This window comes from Mytilus trossulus, chromosome 4 (genome assembly GCF_036588685.1).
Source record: "Mytilus trossulus isolate FHL-02 chromosome 4, PNRI_Mtr1.1.1.hap1, whole genome shotgun sequence".
Taxonomy (NCBI): Eukaryota; Metazoa; Mollusca; class Bivalvia; order Mytilida; family Mytilidae; genus Mytilus; species Mytilus trossulus.
In genome coordinates, this window is record NC_086376.1 from 19,160,950 (window position 1) to 19,187,621 (window position 26,672).

The 26,672-nt window shown below is 35.1% G+C and overlaps 2 protein-coding genes across 6 annotated transcripts in view; one reads left to right on the forward strand and one right to left on the reverse strand.

The window, feature by feature from the left end:
- LOC134716470 (von Willebrand factor A domain-containing protein 5A-like) overlaps window positions 1-26,672 on the reverse strand; it is a 390,229-nt gene that overhangs the window by 43,463 nt on the left and 320,094 nt on the right. The window lies entirely within an intron of this gene.
- The window catches only part of LOC134714828 (uncharacterized), a 43,390-nt gene continuing 39,491 nt past the window's right edge, over window positions 22,774-26,672 (forward strand). For 3 of the 5 annotated variants that reach the window (XM_063576431.1, XM_063576430.1, XM_063576433.1), the window contains exon 1: window positions 22,775-22,886. In XM_063576431.1, the coding sequence (XP_063432501.1) occupies window positions 22,885-22,886 (2 nt within the window). In that variant the 5' untranslated portion in view covers window positions 22,775-22,884. Of the gene's footprint in view, window positions 22,887-24,003; window positions 24,124-26,672 lie in introns of those variants that run through there. The other 2 variants (XM_063576432.1, XM_063576434.1) reach the window with 2 other exon arrangements.

Genomic DNA, 26,672 nt, shown 5'->3' on the forward strand with positions numbered 1-26,672 from the left:
TTTCATTTTGACTGGCATCTCCTGCATCTAAACCAACTGACATAAAAAAAATAATATTATAAATCACTGAAATTTTGCAAATAAGCTACACAAATAATTGTAAAAACTAGGATTACACCCAAAAATTATCTAAATATCTTCTTAAAAGGGCAATAACTCTTATAAAAGATGGTTGACAATTTCGGTCATTCTTACTTTTAAGTAAATTTTAATTGTTGATTTTTTTTTACTGTTTTCAATTTCACTTTACCTGTAAATAAATTCAAGACAATAATTGAAACTGTAAAAATAATCATCATTACAGGGTCGGTAACCCAACAATATGTTGTCAATTTGTTATAAAATTTCAAGAACACAAAGATTTGGACTTGTTCACATTATTCATTAAGCTGGGGTCACACATTCACGATGTTTACTACCGTCCTTGACAGGACCATTCCCGATTGAAATTTATTAAAAGTATGATCAAGATCCTGTGAATCGTGGATGGAAATTCAAACTTAAATTTAAATTTGTAAAAAAAATAATTTGATCACGACAACAATCAGATAGTGTTCAGGAAACGTCGATATTCAACCGTTTCAAAGCGAATTAGTCCCGATAATCCCGTTCTGAATCCGCTTCTAATCCGATTTGTATTTTTCGCCGGGTAAAATTCGACCGAGTCTTTCACGATTCCGTTCCGACTTTACCGAATGTAATCCGACTGAGATCAGACAGTGACCAGACAGTGAACCGACACTGACGGAAGTTATCCGTTCGAAAACTGTCGGCATATTCTGGATGATCAGGTACTGTCGGAACGTAATCCTATCACGGTCCGCTCCATCGCATTGCAAACGGCTTTGTCTGGTCTCAGTCGTATTGTATTCTGTAATTGTCGGGACTCCGACGTGGGTATCATTGACGAATTTCGTATTAATAACGGGACGGTTTCGGAACGGTTTCGGCAAAAACGGTTCGCAATCAACAAGACCTGGATGCAATCTGGACTCAATCGGCAGAAAAAAAGCTATGAAAAATTACTCCAGATCATTTCCGTTCCACAGGACACCGTCCAGAATACACAAGACATTGTTCGGAATTCGATCCGATACAGCAGAATCTGTCACGACATAGCCACGATTGTAATCCGACTAGACAAAATCGGCTGAGTTGCCCCGAATGTTACGGGACGCACCTTACTGTCGGGATGCTTGGCCGAACTATTCGGACCCTTCCCGACCCGTAGGAATCTGTTACGAACTAAAACGACTGCGTTCAGACAATGATAGGACATTCCAGATAATTGAGGATACTAATCCGACTTTTCACTTTTCGTGTCGTATTGCTGTCTGATCTCAAACGGGAGCAAAAATCGGCAATGTGTGAACCCCGCATTAAATAAATTCATAAATTCAGATCACTGAAAAAAATACATTCTTAACTTCATAAAAAAAAGCCTAGTTTAGATAATTACTAAAATCTACTCTTAATGTTCTACAAACCCTACATAAAAAAATGATTCAAATAAATATACCCATAGAGGATTTAAGTGGCATATACAAGAGAGCACAGTCTTTGGAGTGCAGTCCTCCTTTCAATATATTTATAAGTAATCATGCGTCCTCATGCAAATTATTTATATACTAGAGAGTGCACCTTCTCTTTAGAAGTGCAGTCCTCCTCTTGATATATTTATAGATTATTACATGACATTTTCCATATGGCCCTGGTATTAGCCCTAGACTCCCATATCAAGCCAGAGGGCTTAAGCCCGAGGGCTTGATATGGGTCGTGGGCTGATACCATGGACCCTATGAAAAATGACATGTAATAATCTATTTATCATATATTTTTAAGTAAAAGAAAATAAATAGCTTACATCAAATTATGTTTGATATTTCTTCAAAAATCAAAAAGATGTTTAACGAAAAAAAAAATGTATCACTGTGAGTTAAAAAAAAGTTCGTATCACAGTACAGTAGATAAATAACGTTTTATGAAAAGTTTCAGAAATAATTAACAATAAATATATTAATTCTAAGAATTGCAAACATTAAAAAACTTCAAAGTTTTACATTACAAATGTTAAAAAATGCTTTAAGAAGAATCCTATATTATCGCTACTCATTCCAGTGTGGCTTCATATATTTTCTAAATTCTTTCTAAATTCTTTCTAAATTCTTGGGCCTATAAAGGCCCTCGGGCTGATATTGATGTCTCGGGATGATACGACATATGATACGGATTTTGCCATGTATTATTCTCTATATACATATATATGTAACCATGCCGGTCTTCATGCAAATTATTCATATATACTAGAGAATGCAGTCCTCTCTTTTTGAGTGCAGTCCTATGGAACGCCACGACTGCCTTATGTTAATAATCAGCATTATACGCAGTGTTCACAGCATTATATGAAGTGATCACAGCATTATATGCAGTGCTCACAACATTATATGAAGCGATCACAGCATTATAAGCAGTGCTCACAGCATTATATGCAGTGTTCACAACATTATATGAAGTGCTCACAACATTATATTAAGTGCTCTCAACATTATATTAAGTGCTCACAACATTATATTAAGTGCTCAAAACATTATATTAAGTGCTCACAACATTATATTAAGTGTTCACAACATTATACGTTTTTTGTTGTATGATGAGATTGATGTATGATGAGATTTATGAATGATGAGATCATTCGGTAAACTTCGTTTTTTAGCGGAAATTACCGAATCCATAATTGGTAAATTACGGTAATGCCCAGCAAACAAATTTAAAAAGTTATTAAAATCATGTTATCATAAGGTAGCATGCAATATTTAAAACTGATTGAAATAAGTAAGGAAAAGATGAAACTGAGAGGTGAATGATTGAAGTAGTTCTGTTCGTCGTAAGAAATACGAATGGCAAAATGTAAGTTAAATAATAAAAAGTTTATTTAATGAAATATCGTAGTAAAATTTGTATGATATATTCTCGAGTTCATTTCCTACTGAAGAAATTTAGCAAGGTGCCACTTTATAGTCCGTACTCAGTTTTAAAAAGCTTAATTACCTTTTAAATAAAACAGTCAGCTTTCTATAACACATAGGTGCCATATTACGCTAGCTTATATATGTCATGATAGAGTCATTTTTGGCATCGATTTTCAGAATTTGGCATTTTTACATGAGTAAGTATCTAACAGATATGGAAAATGCAGTTTAAAGCATTTCACTGTAGGTGTTAAACATAACTTTACATCAATTATTCCATTTTTTACAAGCTTTTTAGCACGGCAAGTACTAAGATTGTCTTCTAAATATGATCAGCAGTCTTATATAGAAATTTAAACTTTCATAGAAAAATTTACCCTTTCAAGACCCTGTTTAACATTTTCATTTAAAGTTATCATCTCTTATGAAAATTGAGTTTGTGGTGATGAATAAAACATTTACTACGTTTGTTCGTCAGTTTGCACGGTACATACATGTATATAATATTATATAAAAGTGGTATGCTTGCCAATGAAACAACTTTCCACAAGAGACAAAATGACATCACAGAAATTTTTAACAGATAAACGGCCACAGTACGACCTTCAACAATGAGGAAAGCCCATACCGGATAGTCAGCTATAGTAGGCCCCGAAATGATTAACGAAAAATATTCCTAACTTATGTACAAACAAACGATCGAAAAACTAACATGTATATACATGTAACACATTAATTAACAAACGACAACCACTGAAATAAAGGCTCCTCCTGACTTGGGACGGCCACATATATGCAAAATGTGGCGGGTTTTAACATGTTAGCGGGATGTTGGTATCCTCCCTCTAACCTGGGACAGTGGCGTAACAGAACAACATAAGAACGAACTATGAAAATCAGTTGTAAAAGGCTTGTTAGTTTTCTCGTTTGAATTGTTTTACATGGTCGTATCGGGGCCTTTTATAGCTGACTATGCGGTATGGGCTTTGCTCATTGTTGAAGGCCGTACAATGACCTATAGTTGTTAATGTTTGTGTCATTTTTGTATTTTGTGGATAGTTGTCTCATTGGCAATCATACCACATCTTCTTTTTTATATTAACTCATTAGATGGGTACAAATATAAATACATATGATCTAACAAGAAAATAGAGTGAACGTGCATGTGGGCGGGTACTTGTATATCCCAACAATAAAAAGACACTATAAGTACTGATCTAAGAGTATATATAACTAATATAGTACCATGCTGTTGATTAAAAATAACATCACTCCAGACCCTTTTGTTTTCCACATAATTAATATTGCCAATAATTAAGAAGTTCCGGGTCGAATCGATACCAATAATATATTCACCTGTTAACTATTACATTATCTGTACGTTCCGCATCTGACAGGAGTACCACGAAACGCTGTATTTAAGATTTTGCTATATACACGGGTCGTATATACAGGGTTGAAACTACTACTTAATTCAATCATTGTCACATTGTTCCCGATTGTAGTACTTTAATCAGTATGACTTTCTAAGATGACAATACGAATAATAAAAATCTGGACTTAAAATAAGGCGTATAGGTACAGCATGTACAGTTTTCAATTTGTTAGACGTAAAACAGCGAATCAAAGATTCAATTTTATTCATAACTCATAAAGGACAAAACTGTTGATTAAAAAATACTCCTTTCCAGAGACTTTTGTTTTCCAAACAAAATCAATAATACCAATATTAAATTGACAAGTTCCAGGTCGACGGGTTCAAACAGAAAGATGTTAAAAGCAGAGAAAACTTCATCTTATAATCGGCATGACTTTATCAGATGACAATACCAATACTAAAATAAGGCTTACGCATAGTTATATTCTTTAATTCAGTCACAGACCCGCGATATCACGGATGTGTTCTAGTAAATATATATACATACTAAGTTGTGAATATGGTGAAACTAATCCTCAAAATAAGTTTAAAATGCCCTGGTGTAGAATAAACTTGGGTTAAATTGATCATACTTCTTAATTTACTTATTTCAATCCGTTTTAAATATTGTATACTGCCTTAATGATCACATATATAATTTTGTTTGCTGGGCATTAATTTACCGTAATTTACCAATTATGGCGGATTCGGTAATTTCCGCTAAAAAACGAAGTTTACCGAATGATCTCATCATTCATAAATCTCATCATACATCAATCTCATCATACAACAAAAAACGTATAATGTTGTGAACACTTAATATAATGTTGTGAGCACTCAATACAATGTTGTGAGCACTTAATATAATGTTGTGAGCACTTAATATAATGTTGTGAGCACTTCATATAATGTTGTGAACACTGCATATAATGCTGTGAGCACTGCATATAATGCTGTGATCACTTCATATAATGTTGTGAGCACTACATATAATGCTGTGATCACTTCATATAATGCTGTGAACACTGCGTATAATGCTGATTATTAATATAAGGCAGTCGTGGCGTTCCATACAGTCCTCCTTCAATCTTTTTTTATATGTAATCCAAATCGTCTGTCTTCATGCAAATTATTCATACACAAGAGAGTACGGTCCTCTCGTTAGGACTTCAGTCCTCCTTTAGTTTTCTATAAGTAACCGTGTGTCTTCATGCAAATTATTCATATACAAGAGAGTACAGTCCTCTCTTTTGGAGTTCAATCCTCATGCGCGTATCTACATGTACGTTTACGTCAAAACGCCCGGGCGTACACTTGAATTTTGAAAATAAAACAAATAATCGACATAGAATAAGAAAAACTGGTCAGAAGCACATCAACCTTGTGCTTCTCTATTCAATGAATTGTGATTTTAAATAAAAAGGGAATAAATTTATTCAAATAGATCATTTGATATATATTTGTTCGAATTTTTGTAAAAGTCTGAATCTTCTATGAATTCTACGTACTTTTCTTATACTTAAAGCAATTCACCATCTGCTCAGAGCCGATATGCTGTTTGTGTTTTTGTTGTAAGCCCTAGTCCTACTATGAGCCTATGATTTATGTCCCTAAAGCGAGACAAAGCAGCCGCAAATATTTAGGTTCCGAATGTGGATAAAGTCTTTTGAATATCGTGTGATGCATTCTCAACAACTTTATGTTTACCGAACACTTTTTACATGAGAGCCAAGTTGTAAATTTTCGTCAAATTTTAAAAACTACAATACAATGATTTCTGAACTTTTGTATCAAGGTTTATATAAGTCAGTTATACTGTGTGGTGCTATTTTAGAATCACAACACAACAACTTCCTGTCTACCAAGATATTTGACAGGGTATCATCAGTAGCTCGCACCATCACTAGTTGGTCTTAATTTGTTTGCTCTTTATAGACCCTGTAATTTGGAAAATGAAATATTCTTTTGAGGCTCCCGCAGGGTAAAAAACGACCTCCGACCTCCGGGCTTTTTAGAGGCGACTTCCGACCTGAGGGCCTTCTAAAAACGACCTGCGACCTTGCCATTTTTATCGCGATGTTTTCCTATGTGGTTCTTTGTCGCTACTTCTGTTATCTGACAGATCTGCAAAATTGCGCGCGATTACTGGTTCTCTGTCTCAGCCTATTCCCTAGCCTGGGATCCGGCCCAATCTAGCTGCGCGTCGTAATGGCCGGGTGGGGAACAAATACCCATTTGACTCTGAATCTAAAGTGAGGCTGAATAAATCTTTGCATAAATTTTTGATGTTTGATGTAAACCAGCGCAATTGGATTCCAATTGACACCTTGGACATGTGAAATTTTAAACTTTTAACTTTCTCACCAGGCGATTGCTGATAAGAATTAACCCTTTTCTGCTTACTAATTATCATCATACTACTAATTAGATATGATAACACTATACATCAATTCATAAAGAAAAATTATTACAGTCTAATTTTTAGCTCACCTGACCTGAAAGGTCAAGTGAGCTTTTCTCATCACTTGGCGTCCGTCGTCCGTCGTCCTGCGTCCGTCGTCTGTCGTCCGTCGTCCGTCGTCCGTAAACTTTTACAAAAATCTTCTCCTCTGAAACTACTGGGCCAAATTTAACCAAACTTAGCCACAATCATCCTTTGGGTATCTAGTTTTAAAAATGTGTCCGGTGACCTGGCCATCCAACCAAGATGGCCGCCATGGCTAAAAATAGAACACAGGGGTAAAATGTATATTTTGGCTTATATCTTTGAAACCAAAACATTTAGAGCAAATCTGACATGGGGTAAAACTGTTGATCAGGTCAAGATCTATCTGCCCTGAAATTTTCAGACGAATTGGACAACTTGTTGTTGGGTTGCTGCCCCTGAATTGGTTATTTTAAGGAAATTTTGCAGTTTTTGGCTATTATCTTGAATACTATTATAGATAGAGATAAACTGTAAACAGCAATAATGTTCAGCAAAGTTAGACCTACAAATAAGTCAACATGACCAAAATTGTCAGTCAACCCCTTAAGGAGTTATTGCCCTTTATAGTCAATTTTTAACAACTTTTCGTCATTTTTTGTAACTTGTACAAAAATCTTCTTCTCTGAAACTACATGGCCAAATTTAACCAAACTTGGCCACAATTATCATTGTGGTATATAGTTTAAAAAATGTGTCCGATGACCCCGCCTACCAAACAAAATGGCCGACATGGCTAAAATTAGAACATAGCGGTAAAATGCAGTTTTTGAATTATATCTTTGAAACTAAGACATTTAGGGCAAATCTTTCAAGATTTAAATGTCCATCAGAATAAGATCTTTCCCCTCACAAATTTTCAGATGAATCCGACAACTCGTTGTTGGGTTGCTGCCCTAAAATTGTTAATTTTAAGGAAATTTTGCAGTTTTTGGTTATTATCTTGAATACTATTATAGATAGAGATAAACTGTAAACAGCAATACTGTTCAGCAAAGTAAGATCTACAAATAAGTCAACATGATCAAAATTATTAGAGGACCCCTTTAGGAGTTATTGCCCTTTATAGTCAATATTGAACAACTTTTCGTCATTTTTGTAACTTGTACAAAAATCTTCCTTTCTGAAACTATGGGCCAAATTTAAACAAACTTGGCCACAATCATTACTAGGGTATCTATTTAAAAAAAGTGTCTAATGACCCCACCTACCAACCAAGATGACCGACATCAGTAAATACAGTAACAGGTGAGCGACACAGGCTCTTGAGAGCCTCTAGTTACTAATTGATGTTAAACAAGAATTGATTGGATACAGATGTAAAACAAACATTGAGGACAAAATTAGTATTAACCAATCATTGACAGGCAGTACATTGATACACGCCTGGCTATACTGAGAAGATTTGCCAGGACCCTAGGCTACCTATTCCCCCCTTCCCCCAAGACTGTACGTTCTTCCCACATGTAGAACTAGATCGGGATGAACAATCGGCTTGCGTCATCGGACCGATCTGATGAAATAAAATGCCCAAATTACATGTCTGTTATTAAACATAAACTGCTAACTGTTGGTCCCACCAACCATGATCAGCCATACTGTTTTTCCGGCCATCTCAGTCACAATTTTGTCTACTGTAGTCTGTATTATACCCCACTACACACAGTAGAGAAGTTTTACATGGCATGATGGTTTGATGTCCGTCCATACTTTCATCTGTAGTACCGTCCCATAGTGGTATCCAGATGAAAACTTCAGAACGGATCAAAGATTTATATCGTTTGTTCCCATTTGTTTAAGCCCTAGTCCTACTAGACCACGATCGCCCTCCGCTCGCCGCGATCAAAAATAAATTCAGATCGTGGTGAGGTCGCGGTATGAGCGGCTTGAAATGTAAATTTTCGTTGCTTTCACGATATGCTTCTACGTCCTCATTAATACGCTTCTACAACGATCCCGCTACGATTAGACCTCGTTCTCCGCTCATTTTGCGATCTCTACGCTTATCAAGATCTTTCTACGCTCATCACGTTCTCACTACGACCATACCACGAGTTATGCGATTGCAACACGATCTTACAACGCTTTTACTGCGATTATTACATACGTTCATACCGCGATCTTACTCTGTTATCTGTAATAACGCCAAACTCGTGTTCCATATCAACAACCTTCCATTCCTTCTATTTCTGAATAATACATGTACATAGATTTCTTGGAAACAATTATACATTCATGCCACCAAAATGTCAAACTGAAAGAACACATTCAAACGGGAAAACCAACGGTATAATCTATTATATGGTTGAGCCATTAGAAAAAAGGGACAAGAACTACATACAGACAAACAAAACCTGGATATGTAATATTTTTATGTGCAAATGACAATGAGAATGATGGTCGTAGTATGAAAGTAGTCAGGTCGTATGGAGAGTGTGATGAGGACGACAAGGGCGTGCTAGAATCGTACTATGCCTTGTTTCTTAAAAAAGAGAGGATTTTGAAAATAAATAACTCAGCCTTGATAATCACAAAAATAAATGGTTTGTTCTGTGGTTGTTTGAAAATAAATTACCTGACTTGCAATGTATTGTAAATAAATAACTCGGCAGGGTTTATCGAAAGTATGAGATGGCACAAGATTCTTCATAAATTCATCTTTTTACCCCAAAAAAAATCGGGAAACACTTCACAATTTTTTTTAACAATAAAAGTATAAATATTTCTTAAATATACTTGAAATGTCTGAAAATTGGTTTCTTTTAACTTGAGATATATTGTCTCAGGAAACCTTACCTCACTTTTATTCTAACAGGGCCGTAACTACATTGAGACAAATGCCTCATGTAGGAAATTTCAAAACGAAACGCTTGTCTCCATATCAAATTGTGTTCACGGCGAATGCCTTGCAAGAAGCAAGTTCTGTTTTCACTCAGACATAGCCCTGATTTTTCAGAATCAATGTTTCTTATTTTTTCAGTTTCAGGATCAATGTTTCTTATTTATTTGTCTTTTGTTCGTTGATTGCCCTTCTGCATTCTGTTGCATTCCTTTTTTAATCTAGTAATTTTGTTATGAACTTGATCATGAGTTTAAAAAAATAGCAGCCACAGACTTAACTATGTGAATTCCAATTTTGCTTAATCATGCACCTTGGTCTTTTTGTGTATTCTCTAGAAAGTCACTGAATTTATACATTTTGCTTTGAGACCAAAATATAGTAAAAAAATATTAAAACAAAACTTGCATTTTCAAATTATGACTGAAGGGTCTTCAGGACACCCAGAAAGCATGAATTTGCATCATTTGTTCTATAGCTTCTTGGGCCTTCAGTGGCTCCAAAACGCCTTAAAAAATGTTGCCTCGCTCCGCTCGGCGAAATATCTTGGCCAATACTTTTAAAAGAAGCAAGTTACAACAACAACAAAAATTCTATGTACGTATGAAATACATGCATATGCAGTTGGGAATATAAAAGATTCATTTCTGCAGACGATGATGATTAAATGGTACATAGTGAATTGACTATACATGTATTATTTAATAAATAAATCATTTAAAAATTTGATGTTTTCGAATATTACAAATAAAGTTGTGAAAATGAACCATCAGTTCCTTGCTTTAATGAAAATGAAAAATCTTGCTTCAATAGTGCAGAAAATGAATAAACTTTCCTGTTAGTTTACAAAAAAAAAATACCCCCCCCCCCCCAGGATATCTAATGGTCGTCCCCTAAGTCGAATCTTCATGAAAATTTGAACCGTACTTTGTATTTATCATAGCATGGCCTGACTAACAACTGTGTAAAAATTGGGGAGTCCAATATAAAATGGACATGAGTGCCGAGCGGGACACATCTGTCTTCAAGACATTTCCTTGTTGCCATCAGTCTATAGATCGTGTTCAAAGTATCAGTAGGTAAATCCAGCTCTACATCCCCGGTGATTTTGGGAACTTGCTCAATATGAATATTGGTTTGGATTAGTGATATACTGAATGTTTGGTTGAAACTACTGTTCTGAAAAATCGAAAAGTTCTGTTTTTGGTCTCAATATGGAAAAGAACGGATATGGGTTAATGGCACGAAGACATCACATATTAATCATTAAATGCCACACAAAATATAAATCTAGAGCTGACAACACGAACTTCAATAGAGCAGGAGCTTCTCGCTTACAGACGACCATCTCTTGATGGCCTCAAACAAAACAAGAACAACCCAGCCCAAGGGCACATCAATGACTTAAATAGACCCTTTAAATATAAAAACGACATCCGGCCTCTATGTTGGAAAAAACGACCTGCGACCTGTACATTTCCCTTAAAAACGACCTCGCGACCTTGCGACGAATTTATAAGCGACCTTGCGACCTGAGGGGGGTACCATGTGGGAGCCTCTCTTTTCTGTTCTAATCTATATATAGATTTTGAATTGAGCATGCAGAAAGTAATCGAATTACCTTAGTCGTATGTAATATGAACGGAGTTATTTCTTGAAGTATGTTATTACATCAACGTAATAATACAGACATACACTTTTTATTTTACCCCGATACGTATACCCTGATACTTGACTTGATAAGTGTCGGACTTATGGGTCGTCGGGGTATTTGGCTTTCGGAGCAATGAGTTGTTGGACTATTGGGTTGTCGGACTAATGAGGTGTCGGACAAATGGGTGTCGGACTAATGGGCTGTCGAAATAATGGCGTGTAACTTCAACGTATATATCCAATTAAAAAAGACTGTTCTATCTTGAATATGAATAATTTGTACGGCGGAAACGGAAAACTGAACGGAGACGGAAACGGAAGAAATAATTATATGAACAGAACATAAGGGGTAAAATGGAAAGAACTATGAAAATGAATAACGACTGAGGTACAAATAAAATCACACAACAACTATCTTGACAATAGAATAGGAGCTATATATCAAAGACAATAGCAAACAGTTTTGGAAATACACAACATTGACAGCTAAAACCCAAAAATGCTATAAAGACCACGTGGCATTCTTCTGCTCTAGGTAGATGTGTTCAACAATGAGAACTCTTCAACATTGTAGACTTAAAAAGTTCATGATAAAAATCTCTCTACCTTCTCTAGTTTCAACCAAAAACACAAGAGAAGATGAAAAGTCGTCCGTCAGTAAAGGTCCATCATTACTCTGAAAAGTCTACTTACATGTATTATATCGGAAATATTAACTTGTTTGTAGATCTTGTCTTGCTGATCATTTTTGTTTGAATAGTTTCTAGAATACTGATCGCAAAAACAACGTAGTTATCTATCCTGGGATCTTGTGTTTCAAAAACATAGTCTCAGTCAGCCTCTTGCCTTTGGTAGTCTTGTTAGATTTTTTGTTTTTGTTTTAATGGTCCACTTACGGTAAATGGGCATTATGAGTTCTGGACTGTGCGCCCGTCTGTTCGTTCGTTCGTCCGTCCGTCTCTTCGTCCGTTCCTTCCAGGTTAGAGCTTTTGGTCGATGTAGCTTTTGATGAAATAAGTTGATGTCCAATTAACTTGAAACACAGTACACATGTTCCCTGAACAAATCTTTCTAATTTAAATGCCAAATTATAGATCCCCCATTTTCTCGGTCCATTCAACATAGATAATGATAGTGCGGATGGGGCATCCGTGTACTGGGGACACATTCTTATTTGTGTATAATTCGGAGTTTAGTATGACGTCAATCATTACTGTAGTAGTATACATATTTGTTTAAGGGCCAACTGAAGTACGCCTCCGGGTGCGGGAGTTTATTGCTGCTTATAAGATCCATTGGTGGCCTTCGACTGTTGTCTTCTCTATGGTCGGTTTGTTGTCTCTTTGACACTTTCCCCTTGGTCATTTTCATCCATACCCTGCTTAACTTTTTCATTACTTTCTACTGGATGTCAACGAGTACTCGAGTACCAGAGTATTGATTACAAGGACCAAAATGATACTCGACTAAGGCAACAACCATTTTCTTATCGGGGGGGGGGGGGGGGGGGGGGTATGGGCTGGGATTTTTTGGAAACAAATATTTTGATGGCCTAGCTGAAAGAAAAAAAAAATGTTTTGCACTGTAGCTGAAAAAAAATGCGTGCTTTCACCTGCTTGAAAAAAAAATGTGCACTGCTGAATTTGAGAATAACAACAGTTATAAACATGAAATATGAAAAAAAGAAGATGTGGTATGATTGCCAATGAGACAACTATCCACAAAAGACTAAAATGACACAGACATTAACAACTATAGGTCACTGTACGGCCTTTAACAATGAGCAAAGCCCATACCGCATAGTCAGCTATAAAATAATGGTCCTTTTGTAACAGGGATAGATAAAGTAAAATAAGCAGTCTTTTAAAGGCCTTCGATTGTGTAGGACACATACTTGTATACCGGTTATTCGTTATACCTCTTTTTTGAATGGAATGTCAATTATCATAGTTGGAAACAGTGTATGTTTATAATTTGGAGCTACTCACTCTTTGCCATTACATATGGCAATGGTGGCCACTTCAATTGCAGTATTAAAATTCAAGGACTGAGGTTCCTGTAAGACGGACTCAGAGAATATCAATATGTAGAAAGTGGGTTAAAAAAACTACAGAGACAACAGCCAATGTCAGGATATAGATAGAGCCATGCACTTTACAATTTATATCAATTAAAAAATTAAAATGAATTCTATGTAAATTTTATGGTTTTGAGAGAAAAAAAATAAGTTTCTGTTCCACATGATAGGAAAAACATGTTTGCTTTCCTTCTCAAAAGAAAAAAATATTTTATCGAACGAAGGTTCTGAATTTTTTTTTATGAAAAAAATAAAAATTCGAATGTTATGTTTACGTAAAGCGGTCATTAAAAATTCCTGCGACCAGAGGTACGTGTAGAATATATGGACAAGAGCATATTTCCAACGAATACGATTTCCAGCCCAATTAATCTTAGTCACTCCCCAACTTATGTACCGTTAGAGCATGTAAGTTCACCAGTAAAACTGTAAGTTACCCAATAAATTTTAGAAATTGCTACGTCCAAGAAAAGTTGGCAAGATAATATTTTTTAATTAGTACAAATTCGTTGCACCATGTATCGACCCTCAGAAAATAATCAATGACATTAGTTCTAATCAACCCTTTTTAGTATTTTTAGGGCAGCTGAGGGTGAAACAAACATTTTTTATTTTCAGAATCAAAAACAAATTATTTTTTTCTCTCCCAAAACTGGAGAAAAACTTAAAAAAAAAAACCATAGCTCCCCCCCCCCCCCCCTAGAAAATCAAATGGTTGCTGCCTTAAAATCCGTCACTAATTTTATATGAAAACGGAAACTGCCTTTCGTCATTATAGACTGAGATTTTCACATGCTGGATTTTATCAAGAGCAGATGTCAGTCTTTATTTTCGTTGCGGTTACAACTTCCTGTAATTGTCGCTATTAATCAGAGTATATGTTGACCTTTGATCCTTTTTTATTTTAAGAATGTGTTTACGTCAGCTTTTTTTTAGAAAGGAATGGCAATTGGTGTAATCATAAGTTTAGTTCACTGGCTACATATATCTATTTAGTATTTTACATTGTCTTTTCGAAATTGAAATTTCTTAGTGATGAACAAGTTGACAAGGGTTAATTAAGCTTATTGTGGCAATCTAAAACACAATGTATGGTCCCTACAACACATATATTTGTGTGCTAAACTTATTTGCTTATCAGGTTTATAACCGTGTCTGAAATTAGAAAAAAAAGGTTGCATATCAATTCAATTCATCCTTTCGTGCCATAAAAATTAACTTATATGCTCCGCCGATTGCCACTAAAATGCAGCCATTTCGGGATTTTTCATCAGTAAAACTAGTATTTATATATATTTTTTTAGGGGTCAACTGAAGGACGCCTCCGGGTGAGAGAATTTCTCGCTACACTGAAGACCTATTGGTGACCTTCTGCTGTTGTCTGTTCTATTGTTTGGTTGTTGTCTCTTTGACACAACCCCCATTTCCATTCTCAATTCTCTTTCCAACTAAAAAGCGTCCGGAAGCGCTCGAGAGCGCACTGGAGAAGAAAAACCTCCCGGGGAAAGGAAAAAGCGCCCTTTCTAGTGGAAGGTAATTTGGCACCCGGGGGGGGGGGGGGGTTAAAATAATAATATTTTATAACAATAATGTTTTTCCTTAAAAAAAATAATCATTGGTTGTTTTGTCCTTAATATAAATGTGGCCTATGATGCCTAAAATCTAATATGTTCGCAATTGCATGGAGAACACTTTTTTATGCAGATGCTGATATACATTTATTATAATTTTTTTTATGAAACTAAATGTTTCAATGGTATGCATACATTTTTTTTGGTTAAAATTGAAACATTCATACTTGTTTTATTACAAATGTCTATTATCTGAATTTGAAAATTCCTTGTCTAAAATTAATAAAAATTAATGTGCTTAACTTATTTCATCAACACAAAGTTGTCTCATGCCAGTAAAATATCTATATACTTTTCCCCGGCGCATATTCTTTTCCGGGGCGCTATTTTTTATTCCCCGGGCGTTCCCGGGCGCATTTTTGTAGGACCCTCAATTCTATGATTTTAGCATGACAACCGATCTTTCTGTTAGTTCAACATAGCGTATGGTTGATTTTACATTTTCTTCTTTTATTCTGTTCGGCCGCCATTTTCAAAATAAAAAAAAATGCTACGTCTATGTAAGGCGTCTAACACTTTTGTAAAGTTTTATGAAGTTTTGAGCATTTTGACATTTTTGCCTTGTGTCTATGGTAGCGGCAGTCATTTTAGAAAGTCGAATGCCACATATGTCACCTAACCTCACCTTTTCTCTTCATGCCGGTCGGCATTTATGGCCATTATACACTTTTCCATTTTACACGGTCTTTAGTGAGTTCATTTACGTTTTTTATTGAGCTAAGGCTTCCAATTGATATTTTTTCGTGTTTTTTTTTTATGTTGTGATGTTATAATACTATTGTTTTAGAAAATAAAGGAGAAGGTTTGGTTCCATAATCATTAAAACGTTTAATTCCGCTGCAAATGTTGGTGTGAGCCAAAATTTGTTCCTGTGAAAAAAGTTTCAGTGGAACTTATATCACAGGGAGTTTGTCCTGGGAGAACGTTTTTCATAAATAATTTTAAAATAATTTGTTCCATCTCTATAAAATAAGTTCCACACTTTACCTGGTGAAATAAGTACAGGGTTGGTGAAATTTGTTCCTTGCTTAGTGAAATATGTTCCAGGTTTTTGAGATGTGTTAATTACCTGGTGAAATTAGTTCTGGGTTTGTGAACTCACCTGGTAAAATAAGTTCCTAGTCTGTGAAATATGATCCACTGGTTAAACAGGTTTTGATTTGACGGTCCCAAATCTCCGTTTTACTGTCTCCGCTACGCGTCGCCAGTAAAACTGCATTTGCGATCATCAATATAAAAAATGATGTGGTATGATTGCCAATGAGACAACTATCCACAAAAGACCAAAATGAAACAAACATTAACAACTATAGGTCACCGTACGGCCTTCAACAATGAGCATACTGCATAGTCAGCTATAAAAGGCCCCGATGAGACAATTCAATAAAACAATAAAACAATTCAAACGAGAAAACAAACGGCCTTATTTATGTAAAAAAAAATGAACGAACAACAAATATGTAACACATAAAAAACGACAACCACTGAATTACAGGATCCTGACTTGGGACAGGCACATACATTAGTAAATCTACAATTGACGATGGAAACTTTTCAACTACAGTACTGTTATTCCTTAAATGTAAATCGTCCAATTGGGACTGTGGACCTTAGCAAATGTTTCATCATATACGTTAAAAATATCAAAATGACAGTCCCACTTTTGAGACAGAAAAGACAAAAATAAGAAAAATCTTTCAGAAAAAAAAAATATAGTTCAAGATGAACATATGAACTAATTTAAAAGGACAAAATGATTGATCAATTATTCCAAAAGACATGAAGAAAAACAAGACACACTCTTTTGATTTTTTTCCATGACAAGTTTACTAGTATGCCTAAATACAGGGTCATGCCAGTAAACGGGAATGAGGAATATCACATAAAACATAGATACAAATTTTGGTCCATTTCTATCGATTTATCCTGTAGAACTTAACAGTCATGCCTACAATTGCACATGTATCTCATGCCAGTACACTCAATACATCATTTAGCTTGCATTATAAGTTAAGTGTACCAAGAAAATGTTTCGCTGTGCAATATGTTGCAAAGGTAATTATTTCGTGTTTCGTTTTCTTATATAGATAAGATCGTTGGTTTTCCCGTTTGAATAGTTTTAAACACTCGTACTTGTGTGGCCCTTTATAGCTTGTTGTTCGGTTTGAGCCAAGGCTTCGTGTTGAAGGCCGTGCCTTGACCTATAATTAATGGTTTACTTTTATAAATAGTTATTTGGATGGAGAGTTGTCGCATTGCCACTCATACCACAGCTTCCTATATCTATTTAGCTGCTATTCTTTCTTTAGTCCAGCTATTCCATCTGAGTGATGTTCTTTCACTCTCTACAGTTCGTCTTCAGGGAGTTTTAAAAAAAATGCCACATCTGTATTTGCCAGTATACATTTCTGTAAAGTTTTATACATTTTTGAAGAATATTTATAATTTCGATATTTTTGAACAGTTTCCATGGCAACATTGTAGATCTGAGAATCTCAAAACCATTGTTTTAATTCATCTTTTTTTTTTTAAACATGGACAACGACCTGTTCACGAGATGTTCCATTCAAAACAAACCCAGCTTTTAAAACAAATTGATTTTCGCAGCTGAACAACTTGAAGAGATCTTGCATGAAGAGATGACATTTGTCCCTGAATAAAAACTGGAACAAGACATTCCTTGTCTCCCCATCATTTGAGCAATGACGGTGACCTAACAGAGTCTGCACTTTATATAAGTATTCCATGTTTGCTTAAATGCTCTCAGTACATTGTGATGTAATGTTGCTTCGAAAGGTGGTGACTTGGCCATACCTTCTTCTTTTTCTGCTACAAGTCAAATTATCAATTAATTGAGACTAGAGAAATCTGCTGGTTTTGCTATGTATAAGGGCTAACAGCAAACTATTTAATACAAACCAAAGTATATTCTACGTTTCTCTCTAAGAAAAAAACAACTTATAATCAAAGTACTGAAGTACTGAACATCGGATGACCACAAGTTCTTGTGGATTGTCAAAAGTAAATGTCACAGAAAAAGATCACATCTCTATACCTGAAATTGAGTTTAATGTACAGAGATACTTTTTTTCTGATACAAGTTCGTGCGTGGAAGATGCATAAATGACAGGAAATTTAACCGCACCGTAATAACTACATGCATGGTATTGTAGTGATACACATTAGTATATTTGGTACTATAATTATACTTATATAATAATAGTCCAAGAGAATTATACACTGGTTTGTTGTTATATACTATAGTAACATAACAGTTACATAGTTACATGTATATATAGTATATATAATTTTCATCCATTTGTATATATATCATTCAATTATACTATTATAACAATTAGTTTGCGTGCAAGTGCAAGTGCACGGTGGCAACTATCCTGAAAAAAAAATTGATTTTTCAAAACGATTGGATATGATAAACCATTCATTTCCCCCCGAAAAAACAATAACAGAGTTACCGTTCGTTACCGGGAGCCAGTTATATTATCTAAATTTCTTACTTTTATATACATTTCTTACGACAAAACATTTTCATATCATTAATTTGTGTTAAAAAATTTTTTTTATGGGAATATATCAATTGAAAAAATAAATTTAAAACAAGCGATAAGGAATGTTATTTTTCACTAGATAGGGTCCATGTGGACCCTTTGGCTAAAATGGCCGTATTTTCACATCACAATTCACTCTGTGTGCAGACAAACCTGTACTTCTAGAAAAGTTTTAAGACATAGCATGCCCTAGATAAATAAATTTCAAAAATAAAAACTTAACAGGATTTTGCAGTGCTCTTTTTTCATTTCTCCAGAAGGTACCAAAATAAACTAAGTTGAGAAAGAGATTTAAGATCTTCCCCTCAGGTAATTATTGGATTGAACTGTTTTGTTTGAAATGGGCAATAGATGGACAATATATATGTACATTACATGACAATAATTGGTGACTTAACTGTGTACCGGAGTGGACCATATCAAGCAAAAAAAAGTACACTGCAAAATCCAGTTGAGTTATAAATTTTCTGAATTATACAATGCTTTTGAATTCTAGTTATCTAGGCATGCTTTGTATTCAAACTTTTCCAGATGCACAGGTTTGTCTGTACTAGTTCATAGTAAATTTTGAGGTGAAAATGCAGCCATTTTAGCCAAAAGGTCAACATGAACCATAGTGTCCGCATATCTATGATTTTTATAGATCGGTTGAAAACCCCCAAAAATCAGTCAAACTTCTCAGACTTGCTCCTGAGAACCTTATAAACTGTTCTTTCCTATACCGATCACTAACGATGTTGTACCATAAACCGATAAACGATGTGCAGCTTTGTTTGGAAGGGAAGGGGGCTGCTTCAATACTTAATTGATAGAGGGTTTCGCTAGAGCTCTGTTACCCCAACCTTTTTATATAATCTAAAACTTTATAAATGTAAACATTTTCATATATTGCGTACTGCAGTTAAAAATGAAACTGTTTCCCTTATTGTTTGGGTTTCATGTGGTGTCTAATGTAAGAATGGAATAACTTAGTGTCATGCAAAAGAGAAAAAAACTAGTTGATATATATATATACCGGAAAAAACTTGTAAAACTCACAGTGTCAAATAAAATCCCATTAATGTAAAAAAAATGTCGTTCAGTGTTAGATTATAATTTGTTAAATAAGGGACGACATCAAAAGATCGATGTAGGACAAAAAAACTTCATTCAAATAGTTTGGGGGTGGGGGTCAACATTGCTGCAAGTTTTGTTAATCTAAAATCGATTTTACATATATCCCTATTGGTCGATCAATTTTTCCAAAATTAAGTTAAGAGAGGGGGGTGTGGGGGTCAGTGAAAAAAACTATGTGAATTAAGTTTTTTATTCTTCATTGAACTTTTGATGTCATCCCTAAGACTGATCTACTATAACACATATAGTGTTATAGTAGTCTCATTATAAGACCATAATGAAATATAAATTCGATAAAAATATGAAAGAAGTTTAATAATCAACAAAAGGCATACTGAGAAAACACATATGGGGCGTATATACATGTATATAAACTGGTTGCGGGTGCAGGAATTTCTCGCTGCATTGAAGACCTGTTTGTGACCTTCTGCTGTTGTCTGTTCTATGGAGTTCTTGTCTCTTCAACACATTCCCCATTTCCATTCTCAATTTTATGGCAATAAGATAATATTTTGGAAAAATAGAGAATTTAATTTAAACTGTCAAATAATGTGTCATGCCTAGTATGCTAGTTTGTTTGTCGCAATGCGCTTCTTTCAGTCCGGAGAAGATTTCTCTTCCAAATTTGGTGTCCATGCAGCGTCTTATTATAATTAATATTTTAAAAACTTGTGGTATCAGGTTTGCCACTCCCCGAACGTTTCGTGAATGATTCAGGCCTCATCTTGTTAGAAATAGAGCCAAGAGTTTCCAAAAAATAGGACTTACCTAAAGCTAAAGTCATTTATGCTTTAGTGAAAACTGTTGTCGTGTAACTTCGATTGGCGTGAACGGCGTCAACAATTTTATATAAAAAAGAAGATGTGGTATGATTGCCAATGAGACAACTCTCCACAAGAGACCAAAATGACACAGAAATTAACAATTATATGTAACCGTATGCTCTAAACGACCCCGGAATGACAATGTAAAACAATTCAAACAAGGAAACTAACGGCCTTATTTATACAAAAAAATGAACGAAAAACAAATATGTAAAACATAAACAAACGACAGGCTCCTGACTTGGGACAGGCCGCACATTTATACATAATGTGGCGGGGTTAAACATGTTAGCGGGATCCCAGCTATCCCGACCTCTTACCTGGGACAGTGGTATAACAATACATCATAAGAACGAACTATAAAATTCAGTTGAAAAAGGCTTAACTCATCAGATGGACAAAAATACACGAGAACGTGGCCGGGTATTTGTACATCCCAACAACAAAAAGACACTAGGAACAGATCTGAAAGTACTCGCAGTTCACTGACAGGAACAGATCTGAGAGTACTCGCAGTTAACTGACAGCTAGTTCAAAGCCACTAACAAACAATAATCTGTTCATACTTTTAGTATCCGAAACAGAGTATCAAATTTACGGGTATAAAACATTTTTAGGAAAGAACCAGGACTATTTGTCCGGCCAGTACAATGCGCATGTCACTATTTGTGTGTGCGTGTAATATTATCTTCAGTAGCACCAGGGGGTAGCATATATGTTTGTAATCTTTATTGTAAGGGCCTTATCTTGTTACTGGTAATTGTAATAGTTTTTTCTTTCTTAATTTATATACTAGTACATAGTCCAATCTGGATTACGAATAATAAAAACAAATCATATATATTCCATATTTATTACTTCATCTATTTTATTTCCGTGATGTGGTCGAGGTGACACGGTGTGCTCTTTTTCCCAAATACCTCTTTTCTTTTTTCTCCAAACCCCACCTTTAATGTCCCCTATATGTCATAACCCACTTTTTATAATTATATATCCAACATCCCCACTTTTTGCACATGTATCCTCAAACCCCTCCCCTTAATATATATCCCATTCCAAGGGCTACTTGCAATATTCATTTTTGGAATATAATTATATTTTATTAAGTTAGACATGCCATTGTTAAGGCCTTTCTCAACAACTAGTACTCTTGATTTGAAAATCATTTCCACCATTCATTCGGCTGATTCGAGTCGAATTATTTAGTAAAACTATAGTTCTACGAGCAATTACATTTTATTTCCCATATTCCTTGTGATTTCAATTATTCTTGAGTCTCTCTCTTTTTTTTTATAGATTATATCATTCTTTGAAGTTCATACTTTCGTATGCCGTTGTCAAATTCTGAAAACTGCAAAATTTATCACAAACGTTGATATCGCCGAATTCAGTCGTGATCTTAAAATTGAAAATCAGTGATCGAATTAAGCGCGCCCCTCCTTGTGCTACTGAAGATAATATCACATATGTCAAACGCACTCCCAAACGCACATAATATGCCATGCGCATTCCAATGGCCGGACAAATAGCCCTGGCATTATTCGTCCGGCTAGCTGGATAAATAGCCACTCCGTTTAGGAAACAATTGCGCTTTTTGGCGCATCTGTTAGTATGATTGACATGAAACTTTACATGAATTGTGGGATTAATATAGTGTTGCGTTATACTTTCTCAAAATGCGCGGAATACGCAAAACAATTTTCTACAAGTGAAAATTCTTCTTATTGTGTACCAAAAAAGGGAAGGGGTATTTTTAGAGATATAGTTTTTAATATTACATCAAATATGAATTTTCTCTACATTAATATCTTCCTTCGTTTATACAACTAATTTTTTGTTTGTATGTTTTTTTTTATCGATAAACAATAAAGTGTTATAGATATGATATTAAATTTTCAACTATAACCACCTACATTTGTATGTTTATATACATTAGGTACCTTCGGAAAACCGAAAATTTCATGAAAGTTGTCTTATTACAACATGTACAAATTGTTTACGACCCTCTCTAATAGAAAATATAGACATCTTCAATAGAGTGAGCATAATTTTATCCATATTATTGCGGTACAATACTCCGAATGTATGCATCTTTCCAGACATCATCCAATCAGGTTTGACATAAAACTCTCATATTACTGCAGTGGTGTTCGCATAACACGTGATATTTGTAACATTCAAAGCTACGTTGTTTTGAACACACGACAGTTAATTATTGATATTTGCTTTTTTGTGAGACTTTTATCCGAATATTTCTGAAATTTGTGTGAAAGTTAGAAGAAAAGGTTTTTGTGAATATCCAAAATGTGAGTATTTATTAATTTATCAATCCATTGTTCATTACTCTATCTGTATATAATTTAATTTATTGTTTCCCTATGTTTTAAGGTGTAAATAGTTGCTCAAACTATACCCTTTGGGTAGTGCTCCACATTTAATGGAGGAATATACAAGAAACTGAACTGAACTGAACTTCATTGGTTGCATAGTACACTATAAAACTATTTCACGAAATTGGTGAACCAATGTATCCTGAGCTCATAGATCAAACTGTATCACATTTATGCATTTTATTCTCTTTTGAATTTATTTTTCACTTAGACAAATTAGAGATGTTGTTTGTATGTGCCAATAAATAGCAGCACATGACCTACAAATATATGTTTTCGGATAGTTAAACACGATTCCTGCTTTTTAAAAGTTAACTTTTGAGAGAATTATAAGAACGGGTAGAAAAACATTTATTCAACATTTTAACAAAAGAGGCAGATACCTTTGTAAAGCAAGAAAGGTTCGTTCTATTGATACATGTAGTTGTTCTTAGTAGTGAAAATATAATGCGTAGAAATCTTAAAAGCTAGACACAGGACGCTAACACCACTCCTTTGAATTCTATAAACCACCCTCCAAGGGTGATAAAGAGACGTCAAACCTTAGTGATTCATTCACCATTCTACCATCTAAAATGGACACGACAAGGACGCGACTAGTGACCGCCAAAGGTAGACACGAATAGTCACATCATATGATATCCTATTCATACCCGTAGCCAGGGGGGTTCGGTTCGTTCGGACGAACCCCCCCTTAAAAACAAATAAGCACTGTTAAAGTCGATGTTCTGTTCGAATTGTGACTGTTAAAGTCGAGTTTGTGAGTCAAACGAACCCCCCTTTGGAAATTCCTGGCTACGGGCCTGCTATTGCTGGAACATCCAAGTTGGGTGGACACCTTTGAAAGTTGACGTAAAAAAAACAAGTCATCGGGAATTTAGATAGCAGCTTCGTGGATTTATGAACTCCCTGACGACATCCCAGTGGTACGAGTTAACTTTTTTGGTACGAGTTAACTTGCTTCTGTTTAACATGTGTTCAGGCTCGTTCATTTCATGATCATTAAAATCGGAAAAAATGCCAGTTCGGATCGACCATCCTTCACGACGTTTGGCTCTGAAATTACGTACCAATTCATCATTTCCGACATCTCCTACCCCGTTGATATGCAAAGCCAAAGGGTCTAAGACCCATCACGCAAGTACTAGATTAGGTAGTTCAATATGATGCTCATTAAAACATACGGATCTCCTGTAATTGGTGATCTTCTTCTTCTTCATTTTCTGATATACAGTTACAGCTTCATTATTATTGAAGATTACGAACTGTTGCATGCGCGGAGTATATGATATGAACAAAAAATTATCTTTTACTTAGTAGAATACTTGGTGATATTTACATGAAAGAAAACAACAAGTGATTAAAAATATGTACATTGTTATTTATAGAATTAAATTATGTTGTGGAGAACAGTTGGTGTCAACTGATCTCTGTAAATTTCAATGGTTTGACTTGCTACCACAACTTGTGGCAACATGTTCCATTGAATGATTGTTTGCGGAAAGAATGACCATTTGTAAATGTCTTTAGAGGTGGACATTTGCCGAAATGTTTGAGTATGGAATTTTCTTGTTCTAGTATCTGATGGTATGAGGACTAGTGATGGGATTCAGGGATCTCCATGGATGAAAATTGAACCATGGAGGAACTTTCACCATCATAAATTGTATATACGCTGTACAGTGTAGCGGTATCGAAAGTATTTCATTCCTCCACATAAGGATAGGTGAACATGCTAATTCATTGCTTATTTAAATTATATTTTCATTATAAATACTATATATAGAAGTATATATATTTTCCATAATTGCCGTTTGTAACTCTTCAAAGGACAAGCCCTCATGCCCCCTCCCTTTCCCTTAGAATGACAAATAACTATCACAAAGGTCACCATGTAGTTTTCTTGCTATTTTTGGTAATTGGTATGGGGGTTAAAAATCATGTGGAGATTATTTTTCACGGACACTGTCAAATTCAGAAGTCATGAAACCATTACCGGTATGGTTGATTTGCAGCAACGACAAAACGAGTCGTACGGGTTAAAAAAAAATGTATTTTTTAACAAACGTTGTCAAATGAAAAGGTTTTTAATGACTTTATTTAGCAAATCCATGCTATGCAACATGCATCTTTCAAGTCTGAATAGAAACCGGAAATGCGGATGTATCATTTTCATTGTAAACTACGAAATGAATTCGGAATTACGATACGATATTTCTTTACAGGAAATATTAAAAGTTTATAATTTTTAACTTTTAAAGTAATTCTATATTATCGTTACAATACAGCAGTACTCGAGCTATTTGAAATGAAATAATAATTACTGTTTTACGTTTTATTTTGTAAATTTTAAAAAGGGGGATGCTGATTGCGTAAGTCAAAACAAAAGCACGTGTTCGACTTGTTAAAATTTGTAACTGGATTATTAATTTATTTATTTAATCTAAATTATCATAAGCATTCGCAGAAACTTAGTTAAATAATTCGACAAATGAATCGTCTATCTTCAGATAATATTCTCCTTTCTGGTTTGTTGATCTACCTGTACAAGCTCAGGTACAAATGATTAGCGATTTTAATCCGGATATCCCCTAGGCGTGAGAACTGTATTGGATTATACTATAAAAAAAAGCCTGAGTGTTATGCAATTACATGCATTTGATTAAAATTGCTACAAAAATGGCGTCAGGCTATAAAAACGACCACAGTTTCGAACGATGGCGGAAGACAATTGAACGATGGAGCAAGTCATTTGACCATGGCGGAAGACATTTGAACGATGGCGGGGCGCCATCGTTAAACAGGTCATGGAGATCCCTGGGATTGCAATGAGTCCATGGATGACCTTGTACAATGTAGAACATGATAAGTCTGGTTTTGAGACGGCGGTCACTGAGTGAGGGCCATTGTAGTTCATTTAACATGGATGTTACACTACTGGTGTTGTGGTAATTGTTACATACATATTGGGCCGCACACCTGTCCTCTGTACCATTTCTAGCTTATTTTTATAATCTGCTGTGTGTGGATCCTATAGACTACAGGCATATTCAAGTTTTGGTCTCACTATTGATTGGTAAGCACGGGATTTGATACTGGAGTTAGAAATTTTTAAGTTTCGCCTAAGAAAGCCAAGAGATTTATTTGCATTTGATACGATGTTGTTGTAGTGAATGTTCCATTTTAAGTTAGACTGTAGGGTTACGCCAAGATATTTTGCAGATGTTACTAATTCTAAAGTATGGTTATGAAGGATGTTATCGTGTTTAAATGGTTGTTTTTGTTGTGTGATGGTTAAGATAGTGCATTTTCCAGGATGGAAGGCCATGAGCCAATCAGCCTCCCATTTCGCTGCTGCATTAAGATCTTTTTGTAAATTTGTGCAGTCTTGTTGACATGTAATTTCTCGGTATATAATACTGTCATCAGCGAAGAGTCGTAGTTTGCTGTGTTCCAGGTATTCTAGAAAATCATTAATGTATATTAAAAAGAGTATAGGCCCAAGGACAGTTCCTTGGACAGATCGCAATACTGGTATACCTTGTATAATGTATATATAATATTGGTGCCAGTATCGTAACTTTAAAAAAACCATCCCAGAGCATTGCCAGACATCATTATTATTTCATGTATTTGGTCTAACTCTATCTGTATTTAATCCATACTGAAAATTGTAGTTTTTGGTAAGTACTATTTCTTGAT